The sequence below is a fragment of the Antedon bifida genome, chromosome 2 (assembly GCF_963402885.1).
Source record: "Antedon bifida chromosome 2, ecAntBifi1.1, whole genome shotgun sequence".
NCBI classification, from domain to species: domain Eukaryota; kingdom Metazoa; phylum Echinodermata; class Crinoidea; order Comatulida; family Antedonidae; genus Antedon; species Antedon bifida.
This window is the reverse complement of record NC_136227.1, coordinates 22,208,248-22,227,464: the sequence shown is the minus strand read 5'-3', so window position 1 is coordinate 22,227,464 and position 19,217 is coordinate 22,208,248. Positions and strand designations below refer to the sequence as shown.

The window sequence follows — 19,217 nt, the reverse complement described above, 5'->3', positions numbered from 1 at the left end:
TTTTTTGGGTCCAGTAGCTGGTACCTATAAATTATAGTCGAGAATCATTTTTTGCAAAAATGTCAGTGTCTAGTACTATAACTGCTGCTTGCTTTCATCTAATAAATCAGTCATCTCTTGTGACGCCACCATAAAAAACAATCAAAGAATAATAACCCAGGGTTACAATTAGAAGATTTACGGTAAACAAGAATGTATTGATACATTTAACATTAGTAATTAATTGTAATTGTCAGCAGTAGTCACTAGTTTAATTTAGTTTCAACTTTAAAGTTCAGTATATTTATTAGAATTTGGTTTAATTCTATTCAATTTGAAATATCAAATGCATTTTTACTGATGAAACTTAAAATAATTATGTTTACCGCTTCAATATTAGTTGTAGGTGTTTCCTATCTAAAATCATAATATTCATTTTTACTCGTTTATGTAGAAATCCTATTCAGAAGCAAAGTATTGTATAATTGGTAATTTAATCACAGATATCAATTTTTTCGCCACAAAATAACAAAAGGGCTGGTCCTGGAGACTTATATATTTCGTTTCATATTTCGAAGTATGGTCTCATAAAGGCATGTCATCATAAATATGGTCCAGGCCAAAATTGGTCCAGCCAAAGTAGTTTTTTCTCTAAATTGGTGGCCAAAGCGAAAATCCATCTGGGCTTTTCTTCTGTCGAATTCTAATTAAATGACTAGGCCTACATTTTAAGCTCTTTTTGGGCTAGAAAAATAACCAATAATAACTAAGCTATCTTTTGATTATTACCACAAACAAATGTATTTCATAAAACATGAAGTATTCTGCCAAATTTCAGCCTGCCGCACAATAAACAGGTATATGGCACTGATTGTTCCAACTAGACTTTATTTTAAATAAACAATTTCAGGTCCTAGACCTAATGAGAGGCCTTTATTAATTAATATCCTTGATATATGTTTTATAATAATTAGAGTTAGGGTAGGCCTAAATTAAAAAAATTAATACAATATTATATGAAAGGAAGATGGGAAAACAGAACAAAATAGATTAAACAGGCATATGTATCATGTTGACACAAAAAGCCTAACTTATGAATAATGATACTAAAATTTAAAAAAAAAATGAAATTTACAATTCTAAAATAATATAAAATCCTATATTTTTCAATATAATGGCTATTATTTTATAGTTGATAAGCGTGGACCATATTACTATTCCATGCATTTGTAATAGATTTTGGTCCGGAACATGATTATTATAAAATAAAATGACTGTTTATTTAGGCTAAATTATGAAAAATAATGACTTTTCATGGATTCATTTACACTCAAGGCCCCTGAACTTGTTTCATATATTATATAAATTTATCTAAATTTGAATGTTCTCATGAAAATAAATAATGAAATATTTGTGAAACATTGACAAATAAATACTAGGATGTTTTAGTAAGTTACAGATCATTTGTAATGCATACATAATGTAGCTATTTCATATAATAATGTATCTTGTATTGTGTCAGCACAACAGAATTGCTTTTTATTGAATGAATTGATGTACGTACATAGCAAATGGATAAAAAAGCAGATTTATTCTCCATTGGCAAAGGCAACACAAATTGACCGTGGTTATGTTGTGAATACATCTCAATACATTTTTTTTTCAATTGTATTGTTTATGAACATTATGATTTACATATGAAGAACCTTTGTTATTTGTCCTCTTGTTATTATGTGTATGTGGCTTGATTAAATGTAACTTTGATGCGTAAATGGTTTTATAAATTATTAAATTTAACAAAAATTACATTTCTATAGTACCTAAATCTTTCAAGTTAAAACCTACACTAGCAATATTAGTTCTATTATTTAGATTTTTTACCATAATAATTGTTCATTTTTTTTAAAAACTGAAACTGAAAATTAAATCATTATATTGTTAATTAGGTAATAATTACCACAAATGAATAGATTTGAATATATTTATTAGATGTTACTGTAATTGAAGAAAGATTCTAAGTTATAATATAATATTAGTATACTGACACTATAATACATATTTGAAGAATAAAATATAATAAACATCCAAGCTATTATTAATGAATGTAATATGAACAACAAAAATAATGTACATGCACAGCAAAATAAATAAACTGAACAAAATCTACAGTAGATGTAGATTTCAATGTTCAAAATATCACATCAAATTTCTATAAACAACAATCGCATCAGAATAAAGTATTAGTTTGTATACTTACATACTTATTGTATACTGTTTTTATTATTTGATGCTGTTGGTCTTTATTTTACTCATCACTGTTGATTGACTTTACCTAATTATCATACAAAGAAGGAAGAAATTTTCAATTTGACCTTTGACCTATGTACATTTACTTTTTATTTATATAACGTTTCCAGTACCTCATTTGACTGAAGTATTATATATTTGTTTGTGAACAAATTTTAATATTTAGGCAATACACTTTTTAGGGTGCGGTTCTGTATAATTATCTTTTTATCCTTAGTTTTCCATGTTTAGTCAAATTGAATATAAATGTACTAAGAAAAGAAATTAAATTTTTGGCTCAAATGTCAATCAAATCAAATTTTATATGAATTACTCAAATTCTTGTTAAGCCTGCATGAATAATCAAGATTTAACTCATTTTCATTAAAATATATTTTATTAAACTGTCATTTTTTATGAGAATTACTATTCTACGAATTGATAATTTTTGCTCTCAGGAAATTGCAGAAAATTATATTGCATGATCATATCATCTTGCACCCCATTAGCAGTTCCTTTTACACCCTTAATTTTTAATTACTCCATATGCAGGGTTGTCCACTTCATTTACTACTTGTATAAATATTGCATCTTAGTGGTTGCCATGTTTTGACCATAATTTGACAGATGAACAAAATAATGGAGAAAGGGCAATAATGTAAAGATTCAATTTGTCTCACTCTTTCTTCATTTAATACACATTTTTTTAGGTTTTTTATTTCTTCATAATGTCTAATTTGAGCTTTCTGCTGGCTTGGGATTTAGCAATTGTGACATCTCTGGCCAAAACGTCCCTGATTCAATATATTCCCACAGGTTTCCTTGCTTTTCTTGCTGTGGCCTAGGATCAGTGATGGGTAATAACAAAGTTAAGGCACATGCGAGACATACGAGGAATGTCAAAAATGTATGCGAGGCATCATTTTACGATCAACAAAAAATGTGAGGCATCAATGGTGCGAGACAAGAAGTCAACAAAAATTATGTAGTCTAGCTGGACTGCTACGAAAATCGGACCGAGCCTACTATATAACAGGAATATATTGTATGATTACATCAATTATTATAATATCAAAATTGCGATTAAATTTTCTACATTGCTAAAGTGTGATTTTATGCCTGGTCATGTCGATTGTAGGACGATCGGGTGTCCAGACCATTGGTAATCGCAACACATTCCGAAATGGCATTCTTTTTTACACAAGCTCCAGAATTTTATTAGCCAATCGTATAATAACACATAGTTATAAATATGTCTCTTGCATCCAGTAGATACAACCATAACAATTAGGAAACTGCCAGTAATACAGAACTGAACCTATCAAACCACTTTAGTATGCTTGACAATGAAACACCTAACTTTGAAATTATCCATGAATTAAATATAAGTAACAAAAAGAAAACAAGCAATGATCAATATAAAACTAATCGTCACAGGTGAGGAATTAAGTAAAGGAAAAGGTAAGTCAATGCAATTCTATACTTAATCTGAATATTGTTTTCAATAATGTTAATAGGATAAGACCTAAATTATAATATGATATTGAAAGACTACTATATGATAACAAAATTGATATGCTTGGAGTTTCAGAAACCTTTTTAAAGAATGAATGAACCAGTAGTAAATATCATTGGTAAAAAATAGAACAGAAAATGGAGCAGTGGATTGGAATTTTTATCTCAGAAAAAAATCAGTTAATAATTTAATAACTATCTTAACTCAATGGATGATAATTATGAAATGTTATGGATTAAAATGAGTATAAATAATGAGAAACATCTATATGTAGCTGTATTTTAGTAGAAGGCGTCAATCCAAACTTAACAAATGAATTGTATAATCAGTTACTATCGGAAATAATAAGAATAGAGAACAATGAGGATAATCCATGTATATTTACTTATGGGTGATTTTAATGCTAGAATTGGCAATATAATTCCTTATGGGGACAACACTATTATCTCGAATGGGGTTTTTCAAAATAATGCAAATTTAACTAATATAAATTGCACAATTTTCTATGAAGGAAAAATAGCTTGGTCTAGAGCAAACCAACAGAGTAAAATAAATTATTTTCTCTGCTCTAAATCTACTGTTAATCACATTAAATCACTCTTCATTGATGAAGAAAGATAATTTGGTTTAGGAAGTGACCATAATGTTTTATGGTTGTCTCTTTAAATAAGAATAAGCAAAATGTAAATAAGCATAAATTAAACCCAATATAGGACATTAAACATAATCAAGGTTATACTGCCTACCAAGAAATTCTACAAGAAAAATTTATAAATTGGAGTACAAATAATTTCAATAATGTTGATTTAATGTGGAGCACATGGAAGTCTATTGTGATTCATGCAGCCGGCACTGATGGTATTGGAGGGTATGAGTTAGAACCATACAGCAAAAACAAAAACCATGTTTTAATAAAGAGGCATCATGTCTCCACAGGCATTGGGTTAAAAACTTGAATAATAATGATTTACAAGTAGGACATATTAACAATAACTATAATAATAAATTGAATGATTCTAAAGACATATATGACGGTACTAACATAAATAATGTTAACAACACTGGCAATAATATTGGTCATATTCTTTGGCGGTCTTACCAGGAAAAACGCAATAATGTTCAAAGATTAATTAAAGAAAGTATATCACAAGAGCATGTACAAAAATATGTTGACATTGCAAACAAAGGGGGTATTTAACAAAAAGAAAAAGAAATTGATTGCATTAAAATACCAGGTTCTGACGAGTGTATAACAGATAAAGATGAGATTAATTTTAAATCATTGTAATACCTTTCTTACAAATAATTACTGCTGATACTTTTCTATTTTCAAAGAATATTAATTGATCTAAAAATCAGCATCACTAGGCTACTTACCCTAGGCCTAGTCATAAGGACTACCTAAGGTGATATGATGAATTTGTCAATTTTATTCTTAAAGTTAACGAAACCGTGTAAAGTATCAACAGTAACATTTTATTTGTATTGATAGTGACAAAATATATTGAATTGAACAAAAAAAAATGAGTTAAATAGATGGATTCCACATATTTTTTAGCCCCCTATTAATGCTCTTTTGGCGTTTGATAGAAACAAAATATTGAACATATAGTATGCAAAATTCGCATGACAAAAACGTCAGTAAAATCATCAATTTATTTAAAGAATTTATTGTTATTTTAGTGATTCTTTTTCATCTAATTCTAAGGTGTGGTATTCAGGATAAAGTTGGTTAGCAAATTTAGAGTTAAAATACAAGGCAGGTGCGAAAGAGAACTATTGGTATTTATTGGTAATCTTAGGTCTTGGGTCTTAGGTTACGTGATCTTATGTCTTAGGGGGTCTTAGCGTTTGTGATATTAGGTTTCCTGACACCCTTAAAAGCCCCCATAAAAATTTTACATGATATTTCATTAATTACATATTTTAACCGTTTAGCAAAAATGAAATCTTTGCTGGCCTATGTTATGTTTTAGGGTCATCAACTATTTCCTATCCAAGGAAGATTTTGTAAAACTTACACTAAGAGGGCTTGGAAAACACGATGGGAATTATACATTTTCAATCCATCTATCTATAATATAATAGTACTAAGCCAAAATTTGTTCCTCTATCTCCTCCTAAGCCGCAAGTCAGATACTAGCGCCATTCGAGCTGGAGCACCTTTTAATTCCCCTTTCTCTATTAGAATTGTAAATTTGTCCAAAAAAATGTGTTGTTTAGATCAATTTCTTTCGTAATTCTCGGCCATTTTCCTACATCACAATTGGGTCACTCAGGTAATTAGCAATATCGAGACGTGACAACAGCACATGTGATCAGCGCAGCTGCAGTTATAATAGTATAGCAGAAGTGCTGCCGTGCGCCATTTCAAATGAAACAGGCGGTAAGTACAAAACTGTATTCTTGATCATGTTTCTCATTCCTGCTGCCAAACATAGGATTGAGCACCCTTTTACCATTTTTCCAAACACCAAATGCAGTGACAACACTAGGCTTGGTTTATGTTTCTTACTAAATTACTATTCCTAAGCTGCTATAAGCAATAACTGAATGCGGGATGATTCCGGACAGGTGTGACGTGACGATTTGGCCAACTTTTAGGCTGATATACTGTCTGACTAAGAGAGGCTTCTAATTACATTATGATGCCGCCCGTCCATTTGACGGGTACCTGCTAGTATAATTTAAATCTGTATTACTGAGTAAATGCTCTTATATATTCTGTCTGTATGTACACTTTTATTTATAGTTTTATTGTACTTTAGTAATTAATGTTCTTTTAATTTTCCCACATCTTAAGTATGTGTGTACAGTATATATTTATTTACAGTATAATTATAGATTTTTGTTATTGTTTGTATTGTTTTGTAAGCATTGTTGTTTATCTTATTGTATTGTTAATATTTTTTCCCCTTTCTTTCTTTCTTTTGGGTAATATTTCCACATTTGCGTGTGTATATTTTATAGATTTATTTTAAGTATGTTATTGTATTAATTATTTTGTTTTGTTTACACGAACGCACCAATTATCATTGAGTGCCGCCAATATAAATGTGTAAGTTCAAATAAATATTATTATGTAATCTTTGCTGCGGTTCTTTGATAGGCATATCAGGTTTGACTCTTTTTTTTTTTGCGCTTCCATAAGGCCATATCAGTGGTGGCGCCAAATATGATATTCCCCACAAAAATAAAACAATACCCTACTGAGTGTTTCAAATCAAGGATTTTCAGGTTTAAAGTGACTAAAACTACCCTTAAATTAATGTTTATTGCTGAGGTTTCCGGAGGCCCATGTTGCGTAATAGGCGAGGTATAAAGAAGAATTGTATGTATTGATAGTACTACTTTCTAGCTACTGTATGAGAACGGTAGCATAGATTTAGTATTCCAAGTGTCCCGCTTTCAATGGAATTTTAAAAGGGAAATTCCCGGAAGCTGTCAGCGAAAACATGCAGATACTCTGTAGCGTACATAGTCCGACAGCAATGTTTACTACCCTAGTCGATTTCGGTGTATCTAAAATGAGGTCTATTTTCCTTCCCAATATAGCCAGACATTTAGCCAGTATATGTATAATTTCCAAGGAACAAGCAGCTCTATTTTTCAAAATGTTCTTACCTCAGCTCCAACCATCACACAAATTTCGTCTAATTCAAAGTATAAGTACAATTTTTTCGGGGACATATCTTTGCACCCACTGACCCAAGGCCTCTGTGATGCGGCTGGCTCTGTCCCCGGACCCCCTAGACAACCCTATCTAATTGATACTAGGACCGCATGGGTTTGTGAGGGTATTTACCATCAGATATCTTGTATCTCAGTGTGTTACATGCACTGTTTTTTAAGACTAGCACCATGTGTGAAAAAAAACCCTTTTTTTTTAAAATTCACTTTTTTGTAACCAGTGAGAATGTGAAAAACTGGGAGCAGCACAATGAGTTGATTAAAAAAATACAGTTAACTTTTCCATTTACAAACTTTCTATTTGATGACCGGTCCCAATGACTTCATTGCTTGATTATATGTTAGTTAGTGTTTTGTAATTCTATTTAATAATTATTTATTAATTATATCAAGGTTTAAATTATAAGTAATGAAGTAATCAAAATCAGTAGTTTGTGAGTCTAATTTAATAAGCAATTTGATTAGCAATTAACAAAAGAGTTTATGCATTAGATTACTTTACAACACCTTGCACGTAAGAAGTATGCGGTGTGAGAAAAAAGCATGTGTCGGTATGATAAAAGATCAAAGACCTCATACCAATCAAGCACTGAGTCATTCGATGTTGATGTGGCTATAGCTATAAAAGACTGTTGGTGAGATAAAAGGCGTACAGATGAAAGCTACTGTATCCACAACTTGTGAACAATTTAGGGCACTTTTAAAAGGGAACACAAATAATTTGACAGGATATGACTTGTAATTAAAAACAATCATTACATGAAAATAAATAAAATGATTTATTACACGAAATGGAATTACAATACAACAATACAGATGTCTTGTAGCCCTATGCATGTCCAATCGACTGTCAGCATATTTACAGTTTATTCGAATTACACTTACTGTGCTGTCATATTTGAAATATAAAGCAAACCACTAGGAGGAATGTTATTTATACTATGTTAAAACTAAGCATTTCTAAAACGGGGTTACCCTGTAATAGCCATGTGGGGAACCTATTAATATCTATTTAGATATATTATAAAATATAAATTGATTTATATAACGTAGTATAGCATGTTAAGATATGCCTCACACTTTTTTGAAATTATAAACTATATTCCTCGCATGATTGCACTTTTAGAAATAATAAAAATGATGCCTCGCACACATTTTCGATGCACCTTGCATGCCTCGCTGGTTTGTTTTTTTAGTTTAATAAAATAAAGATTGAGTTTTGTGTGTGTCGTGAAAGCTAGGGTAAAAAACCATGAGCCTCTTGCCAAATATGTGAGACTTTTTGTACAACATGCTTATTCACATATTTAAACAATGCTTGTGGGCATCAAGAGGACTCTTATTTGGATTTCATCGACCCTGTAGTTTTAATCATAAACCTGTAATAATAATTAATTGTTTCCTTGAACCATGTGGTCTTTTAAATATTAAGATTCTTTTACTATGGCATGTTTGGGTGGAGTTCCGGTTCAATCATTTAATTTATTCATTAATGTGTAACTTACAAGAAATAAATTGCTTTTTTAATAAAAATCTTTCATGTTAATTTATTTTATTAAAAAATTATTATTAAAATTTATGTTATGAAATAACAAAATGATATGATAGTGGTACATTTCTATCATCTACTTTCCTTTTGATTGTTTTGTCATAAACAAAGGTTTTTATGATTAAGTTTGCTTTTTATTTAACGACCTAAATACTAAAATAATCTAATCAATAAAAATTATGTTTTATAAATTATTATATTTGATGTATGTATGTTACAGTAGATTATAAAGATTGTATGAAAAATATTAATAAAAATAGTAAGAAAGAAATAGTATTATAAATATTGTGTTTATATTGTAATTATGATAATTGCCATACCTATATATTTATTTTATGGTAAACCACATAATTAATTATAATAATAATAATAATAATAATAATAATGCATATATTAATTACAAATTCAATTTGAAATTATCTTTTTGTGATGCTGTATTCTGAATGAGATTACTGTATATGCTATAATTACAAAAACTAGAAATATAACCTAAACAATGCTGCCCATTTTCACATACAGTCCAAACGATGTATACAGACATGAATTATGCCTAATTATCATATCGCACAATATATTGTTTTTGTTCAATTATCACATAACTGTGTGATAAAAGTCAAATGACCTCCTAGCTTAGCCTAGCCTCACAAATCGGAAACATTTGCTCTATTTTGTCACTTTTTTCACAAAGCCTTTGTTCTCCCTGTAGCTAGCAATGAAAAGCTTTTGATGAATTTTAACACTGGGTCAGTTTGCTATTAATATTTGAGACTTATATTAGTAATCATGCATACACACTCATGTGCTAAGATTCTGATCAATACTTGATGAATTATTGGTTGATATGTGCACCTGTATTTGTAGTTATTTAAGTATAAATTTTCAAGAGTACTACACTACATACATTCTATAAATGCTCTGTTTATTAGGAGATGATGTTATTCTTTCCACGGTCTGTCAGCTAATATTTTAGGATCACATGAGTTGATCTACCATTTTTTAAAAGGTATAAGGGTCATTCCCATAAAATATTTTTTTTATTTTTACCATCTCTTTGCCAAGGAATCATGTGATTTTTGCTTTGGTCAAATATGACACATCTAATCAATGTACAGTACAAAAAGTCCTTAATTGTTTAACTGCAAGATTCTGTGGATAATCTGTAAAATATATGTTGAATGTTATGAATTTAAAATTTATTTTTGGGAAGTAGAAATAATTTACATATTCTGTTATTTTAATATTTTATACAAAATGTGGATGGATATGTAGCTATAACTGTCAAATTTTTAAATCTCAATGTGAATAATTTAATAACAATAATACATTTTTCCAAATTTTTGTTTGTTATAGCTACTCATTATTATTATTATTATTACACACTGTTTATCATAAGTAGATTTATAAAGCTAAAATTATGAGCAAGGTGTTGAGGACAAAGGTCAATATGGTTCTCTGATGGCTCAACCATATTGATTTTAAATGCATCACTGATACGCTAATTACTTTGCTCGCTTCTAAATATTTTTATTTTTTCATCCTGGTTTCAACCTTGGAGGGCTTTGATATGAGTAATGATAACATTCACTATTTTAAATGTTACAAGTAAATTTTAGGTTGCAGGGTTTGTCATTTTAATGAAAAATATCTAAATAATATTGGCTCAGAGAAAACACCATAATGACCATAACAAATATATAATAAAATAAATAATAATAGTAAAATATTCAAATAAGGTTGTTTTTGTTTATTGGTGTTAACGATAATATTATATGAATGTTTTTTTTTATGTAGAACTATATTTATATGGTGTATAAATAAAGTTTGTTAGTGCAAAATTACATGATATATATTGCATTTGTGAAATAATTTAGGACATAGTTAACTTTATACGATACAAAACTCCAAATAAATTTAAAAGTATGCATTTTTTTAAAGAAAATAAATTGATGCAAATAAAAATATTATTACTCTTCCTAGAGATATAAGATCTTTATTATTGTATTAACCAATTTGGAATTACAAATCAAATAGACTAAATTAATGAATAACATAAATAGAGAAGCCATTTGTTGTGGCTGAATTACATTATGCTAATTTATGTTTTTAGAATATGACTACAATGGTAAGGAAGCAAGTACTGTTCTAAGGTAGTATGTAAAATAAATTAAGTAAATTAATATAAAACTGTGTTCAACCAGGGCAAAATCAGCAAGTTTCAAATTAACAATATACTTATTCTGTTCATATTAAGCTAATAAATGTAGGTCTAAAGTTATAGTTTTGAAATATATATTTTGATTAGAATAAAAATTATGTTAAAAAATGTACAGATGTATAAGTGTCTAGATCGAGGGAAAAATGTAAAGTTAAGTAAAAAATTATTGTATGCTGTTAACAAAGGTATGTATATAACTTATATTGACCTAAGTATTCCATATTATTTGTTTGTTTAATACATTAAAAAAATTATCTGAATTTAATTTACATTGAAATTAGATAAATAAATAAGATAATACTGAATTATAAACTAAGCTTTCCATCATCACAATGTTGTTTAGGTGTTCATACTAGGATGATAATGAACCATGATAAATACATTTTCTTATATAAAACTATTAAAACATTTGAAAGGTTTTCATTCATCCTAGAATTATAGGATAACTAGTTACTGCCTTTGATGAAATATATATATTTTTAGATGATCATTTAGAATAAAATGATTACTTATTGCTATTTTGCGAAACAATTATCTCAAAAAGTTAAATGTCACTGATCACTCTAATTTCACAATTATTTTATTTATTCCTAATAAGCTTTTTACCGTGATCACTCATCTGCAAGGGCGGATCCAAGAGGTTGTCCACAGGGTCCGGACCCACCTAAATTTTAAAGGTGCCCTTTTTTAGAGGTTCAATATTTTAATCATGTGACACATTTGTGTGTATGTTAGTATACATAACGGCAAAAACAAATATTTAAATAGAAATTTCCGGCGGCCGATCAGGAGCAGTGTGAGCCTGAGGTGATCTCTAATAAACACTAGTAAAATAGATCATTTCAGATACTACAGAGGACACATTTTGGGCCTTATCAATAATAGCGTTTATGATAACCGTATCGGAAGTACCGTCATCAGGGACTTCCCCTGACGTTCGCATTATTGAACGCAAAAAAAAAGGTTATCTATGGTTAGTCGTGTGTGTTTACTGCTGGTGGGAAAAATAGACTACAATCATTTTGTTGTTTGCTGGCGCACTCAATGGAGTGTAATTTTCGGTATATATACATCAGGTCATAGGATAGCATACATCAACTTTTTGTGCATATTGCATTTGCACAGATTTTTAAAAATTAAATGTCGGTAAAAGTATATTTTTTCACCTATAATGCTTCAAAATGACAAATTAATCTATAGTTTTATATTTTAAAATAATATTAAAAATGTTATTTTTATCAAAACCAGCATAAATGGTTATCCTATAGTTCTAGAATGAAAACTCTCTTATTTTTTTTGTTTTATGTAAAAAAAATGTATTTATCTATCTATCATTGTTGTTTAGTGTTTCTAGTATAAACTGGCTTTTATGTAATGAACCGAAAATGAAACAAATATAAAAATAAATAATAATAATGAAAGATCAATAAAATTTATATCAACATAGTGTAACTGTTTGTTATTGTACTAATATTTGCTAATCCTCAAAAGGATTTTCTGTTGTTACTTTATGATGATGAACATATAAAGTATTTCAGTATTCAGATCAAAAGAATAATTGTTTATATGTTTTTGAATATGTGGTGACACTCATTCAAGTATCCTGACTTTCACAGTCAAAAAAAGTAATTTGTTCAAGACAGATGCTGCAACATGGCACTGAACCAGACATAGCTTACCAGAAAAAAAAAGTGTAAACAAAATGTGCTGTGTGAAACATGTTTGTGAAATAAATCTGTGTTGAGTTGCACTTCTTTTATGTGACTTTTTTTTTATTGTAATGTACAATACAAAAACGGTAGATAAGGCAGTGATATATTAGAAGACTAATATATTTTGTTCTTATGAATATCCATATAAAATCATTGATAGTATTCACACTGAATTACAAGACATTTGTTTAGACTATGTTCCTGAAATTCTCAACACAAAGTATGTGCATTGTTCTTTCATACTATGCTGTAACCTTACCAAAATTCATTGTAATTCATTGATGGATGGTTTTGGTCATCAAATTTCTAAATCTACAACTCCAGACATGGTCCAAGTTAATGTTATACAGATCTACTTGCTGGTTTTATATATTCTTCCTTTTTTTGCTCAATACTTTTAGGAATTTCCGTGTAAATTTCCCCCATCTCTAAAGGTAAATCAGCACGAACTTGTATTCCCACAGTCCTTTGCATCCATGGAGGAACACGCTCCATTGTATGAACTGGTGCAGGGAGGTTATCTCGAGGCTCAGAATACACATCAGGTTGGGCAATTTTGTAACCAGATCCATGTAGATAACGCTTTCTCACACACATATAGAAGTAGCAAAGTAAAGTAGCAGCAAGAAGCGATAAAACAAGTAAACTACATCCTGCAATGGATAAGATCATGGCAGTGGTCATATCACTGTATGTGTTATCCGACGATGATTTACCTGATTTTGGTTTTTCAGGAATAGGTCGGTTGCTTGGAATGGTTGGAGTTAATGTATTTGGATCACCTATTACTTTAATCTGTTTGTTTTTAGATCCCCAGCCTGCCGTGTTTTGCACACGACAAGTAATAGTTGTACCATCATTTCTACCTGTTAGGCGGGATACTCTTAAGACCATGGCTTGGCTCTCTGTCCTATATTGATAGGGCATTAATGGCGGCTCAAATTCCCACACATACTGCATAGGTGATGGATATGTTGGACTGTTACAAATAAATACATGCTCTTTATTGACTTCTACTACATCTTCACCTATTATTTCAACTTCAGGCTTATATAAGATTCGAAGAGGACCAATCATACAAGTACGCTCTGATCCGATTACTACTGTTTTTAAAACACAACAAAAAGTGTTATTATAAACTTGATCCTTAGTGACTGTAAAAGAATGCTTAATGCTAATGGAATCAGAATTATTTGATTTATCCCAAGAAATCCTTTTTCCATTATATAACCATTCCAAATCTGGTAGTGGTTTAACATATTCAGATTGGCATTCAAGTTCCACAGTGTCACCCTCTTTAATAGTGTCTACTGGCTGAATACACCTTGGATATTCTTTACCAGGAACTTGTCGAACTTCAATTTTAACAGGATCAGATTTTATTATTTGATGATCATTGATTTGACATGAATAAGAAAAGCTATTGTCATCACGTATCACTTTCTTAATGCTTAACGTATAAGTGACAGCTCTATCTCGTTGGTATATATCAATTTCAAAACGGTCTTTAAATGCTTCAGATATTGTATTTTGATTAGTTATTTCCTGATTGTCCTGCATCCAGGAGACGTTAACGCCAAGTGGCACCTGAGTCACTACGCAACTTAGTTCGACAGGGAAACCTTCAGTAGCGGTTTTTGAACTTGGTGGTGTTACGATTGAAGATCCTAAGCAGTTACTAATCTTATTTGTAAGTATAAAAAAAGCAAGCGGATAAATTGCACTGATTAACTGGACAATATACAAACCATTTTTAGCCTTCATTTTTAAAGCTGTTGATCTGCTATTGCAGATTGCATCGGTATTTCAGGTTATTTTCGCAGTTAACCGAATATTGTTTCTGATTGCCGTTCTAAGGGTAAACAGCTCACCCTTTGCTTAGTATTGCAATTTGGATTTTCGTCAGTGTATTTGACTATACTTTCCTGTTGATCTTGCAAATAACCTTGATTGTACTGCTTCGTTCATGTCATCCATGCATGTCAAGCTAAAATGTAAAGTTAATGAAATTTACTAGTAGAAGATTGTAATAGCATTCTGGCCATCAGAAAATAAATTTATGTTTCATATGATTATTAATAGGCATATTACACTTATTAAATTTGCATATTTAGATATAATGATTTATTGGTGTACAGTATATATGGATAAAAATAAAAATATTTTCAATTTTTACAAATCTTTGTTATGTAAATATTGTGGAAATACGTTATCAATTTTCCATCATTTTTAGAATTTTATTTTTATTGGTATTTAATCTCATCAAGACACTTTCCCCTACATTTTTTTAATCTAATTTAAGGTCACAAACTGCATTTTATGTAAAAATAAATAATATATGGGTCAATAATTTTTATTCGTCTTGTAAAAATGTGAAAAATAAGTCGATTCTAATAATTTAAGCGGCCCGTTATAAATTGATATTTTCATTTTGCTTCTGTGATGCATCCACTTTTGATCGATCATAAACAGAAACAAATGGAAGAACTGTAACTTTTCAGTGAAAATACAAAGTTTTCCCCAATTTGTATATATTAATGGATTTTGCCAAAAAACGAGACAATTCCAGGCTAGGCCCATATCTAGCTGTTTGTATGTTACCACTGTTTACCAGCTAAGGCCTACAAAATTAAGACTAGCTAGGCTAGGCCTAAGACCATCTATGACAGGACACTCAACTCAAGCTACTTAGGTAGTGCATTGTTTTTCTCTTTTTGTAATAATACATTTAAGACAATAAATGACCTTGTTTAATTTTTTTTATAGTAATATGCTTTTTTTTACAAAACGTCAAAAATTGCAGGGAAAGTGTCTTTAAAATTTCTCTTAGTTAAACAAACTAGTAGTACTATCTTGAAGCAGCTTGTAAATTTGTGACCAAAGACAATATCCCAACTTCTGAACTAATATTTTTGTCTTTAAATATAACTGTAAATGATATATATTTTATGCTTTATGAATTTTCTTTAAAATTTGGAATATTATTAGATTAATAAAATGTTAATTATATTTAGTAATTTTCTTTGCTGTGTCTTTAAATATTTGTCTTATTGAGTGTACTACAATAATCAGACTTTTGGTCTGCTTTTATGTTAACTCATATACTGTATACATGATGATTTTGTGTTTTAGTGTTTGAAATATTATGTTATCTTTTATTTTTATTAAATTCTACTTGATATATTTTATGTTGATAAAAAAAGTTGAAATTATTTATTGATCAGCCCTAATAGAGGGTTTTCATATCATCATTTCATTAAAAAAATAATGTTTCCATGTAATGTTCAATTTTTTAAATTATAAATTTACCTAATAATATATGCAAACTGCAGCTAAATTTAATTTAATTATTTTGTTGTGCATTTTCAAATAATTGTTTTTTTCTATCAACAAGAAGGTAATATTAATAAAGCGTAGCTTACTCATTTTGCTATAGGAGACATAATAATACGCCATATGCTATAAAATCATGTGACCTTGGTAGTTCATGAATATTCATAACCACTGATAGCCTTTTCTTTTTCACTGGTTATAGGTTTAATTTATCAGTTTCCACAATTTTTTTCTGATAGTTATTGTATTGTAAATGGAAAAGTAATATAAATTATTTGTAAAGATTGTACATTAATATTTGTAATAATTTGTTCATACTTTGTTGTTTACAGCTTCTTCAATAATATCCTTTTTATTTTTGCTTTTTTATTTTATTTTCTTTAAGCAGAAACATAAAAATGTGAAAAATAAGTTGATTGATAATTTATGCGGCCCGCTATAAATGCACTGCGTATGGATTGATATTTTGGTTTTGCTTCTGTGATGCTCCCACTTTCGTTCGTTAAGGTAAAACAAAGCAAAAATACTAGGCTTCGCCCACAAAAAAGGAAGGAAAATTAATACAACAACTAGAAAATTTCAGGCCAGGACTATAGCTAGCGTACGATGTTTGTACGTTATCGCTATTTACCAGCTAGGCTTACAAAACTAAGGCTAGCTAGGCTAGGCCTAAGACCGTCAACGAGAGGACATTCGATGTGAGCTAATAGGTAGTGCATTGTTTTTCTCTTTTTATCATAATTTTATATTATTTTTATAAAACATCAACAATGGAATGTGTCTTTAAATAGATATTGTTATGTTTAGATTTTCAATTTAATAATGTATCCAAAACCGTTCCTACCTTTCAATCCTCATCTCTATGACTCCTTACATGCTGCTTAATTGAATCATTTATATTCTCTATGATTTAATTGATCCTCTCTATTCTCTGGTTTCCAGATTCAAAGCAGCAGCAGTTTAAAAAAATTATTATTATAATAATATTTAATAATTATAAATTATAATAATTATAAATTATTATTCTAATAAGTTTCAACTTATTTGGTATTACTTTTATTTCCCTAAAAGGCCTGTGTAGTTTACATTTTTTTTAGGTCACACGCCGATACGTATCAATTTATTATTAAAATCCATAATATCTTTACATTAATATATTTAATTTCCTCAGTAAATTGATGTAAATAAATAAAGAGCTATATAAAGCATTGAATTTTCCTTCTTAACACCAGAAGTGCACTGGCTTCTAGATGTACGTTTACGTTTGTCTGTGGCTCAAATACATGGTGTCCGAACTCCCCTTGTCAGATCCTGGCTGAGGCCCTGCCTAGGTTTAAAATTTGTTTTTATTTGCCCCGTATCATTGGACATTTTTGTAATACAGCATCTCATATGTTTGCATGTGGTGCTGTATCATGTAAGGTTAGGTTATGAAAATAGGAGATAGATGTGAAACACATGCTAATACTGTATTACAAAATATTCCTATAATACTGGAGAAATCTAGTACTGAAAATCGGGTGGTTTTTATCTGTAGGTTATATTAACTAATGTAATTCTCAGAATTATTTCTGTTTATCTTTATTTCTTTCTTTGACAGTCCCCAGTGATCAACTTTAGCATCATTATAAATGTTTGAAATACATGGAATATTATAAATGTTATCTCTAATAATTATATCAGAAAAGCATGATAACGGTTTTAAGTGTAACACCTATAGCTTGAAGCCTGTTTCTACTTTCGAAAATGACCGGTTAAATAGTATGAATAAATTACCATTTTCTTGGCTGCAGAAACAGGAAAATTTAAATTAACAAGTTAAATGGCATTCTCGAAATAATAATTAAACACACCCAATAAATCGCATGATGGCACCTCATATAACTATTTATGTTTTAACTGCAGTGGTTATAATTACATCTTCACATTTTGATTAGACCAACACATTTAAACTGTTGTTTTTTTTATTATTATTTTGGGAGAAAAAACCTCAAATGTGGTCCATGTAAACATTTAGATTATTTGTACTGGTTTATGACACTCAGTACATACGATGATCAAACATCACATGACTGAACTTCTCAATTTTAAAATCATTTTAAAAATTATTTAGGCTTATATATTTTTTGGTCATTTAACATTTAAAAATGTTAAAACTGCATTAAAAAAATACTATCAATAATAATAATAATGATAGTGATATTGATAGTAATAGTAACAAGTGTTTAGCGATATTGTAATTTTAAAGTTAATTTGTTAATTTTTAAATGGTGAAGATGAGGATATATGTGAGAATGAGAAAAAGCAGTCCAAACTGAGATTTGAACCTGGAATCTTTTGCTTGATATGCAAACATTCTATCATTAGACCACTAGTTATTCCATGTTCAGATTATGTAAATTAAAAAATAAATTTATACATCCAATTTGATATTTATATTGAAAATTAAACTATACATACATTAGAAGTTCAATGCAATTTTATCAACTATCATTTTGTTATAAATTATTTTCTTTACCTATTTAATTCTTTTTTAAATTAAATTATAATTTTGCGGACAACAATGACATGGTATGCCCTACATGATAAATATTGTAATATTTGATATTATGTACATCTTACCTGGATTAGATAGTTCAGCCTGTATCTGCTGCTAGTAGCTTGTCAACATTTGCAGCAACCTCATTATGCATGCTGATCAGTCAGCTATAACAAAGGATTATATACATCGCCTAATTCCAGATTTTCCACTTTTTTACACGCAAGCCAAGATATTAAGAGGTATCTCCTTGTTGTTTGCAGTATAATCTTCCCTCTTTTACAATACTCTTGTTTTAAAATTTCTCATATTCTTGTTCTTTTCTCTCAAACCATCAATACTCTTCGTTTTTTTATAATCTTAATCAGCAATGGTAGGTCTGCCAGTAGGTGGCGCCA

The 19,217-nt window shown here is 29.5% G+C and overlaps 1 protein-coding gene and 1 long non-coding RNA gene across 2 annotated transcripts in view; one reads left to right on the top strand and one right to left on the bottom strand.

Annotated features, from left to right (window-relative positions):
• Positions 1-19,217, top strand: part of LOC144858656 (uncharacterized) — a 158,364-nt gene that overhangs the window by 120,631 nt on the left and 18,516 nt on the right. The window lies entirely within an intron of this gene.
• On the bottom strand, positions 12,900-19,167 carry LOC144858632 (cell adhesion molecule 2-like). Its single transcript, XM_078714721.1, has 2 exons — positions 18,903-19,167; positions 12,900-14,934 (listed from the first exon to the last, which is right to left on the bottom strand). Exon 2 carries the CDS (start codon positions 14,709-14,711, stop codon positions 13,290-13,292), a length of 1,422 nt encoding a protein of 473 aa, XP_078570847.1. The 5' UTR covers positions 14,712-14,934; positions 18,903-19,167; the 3' UTR covers positions 12,900-13,289.

Excerpts from the sequence above, each read along its gene's own strand:
- LOC144858632 (XM_078714721.1), bottom strand. The coding sequence starts at position 14,711 with ATGAAGGCTAAAAATGGTTTGTATATTGTCCAGTTAATCAGTGCAATT.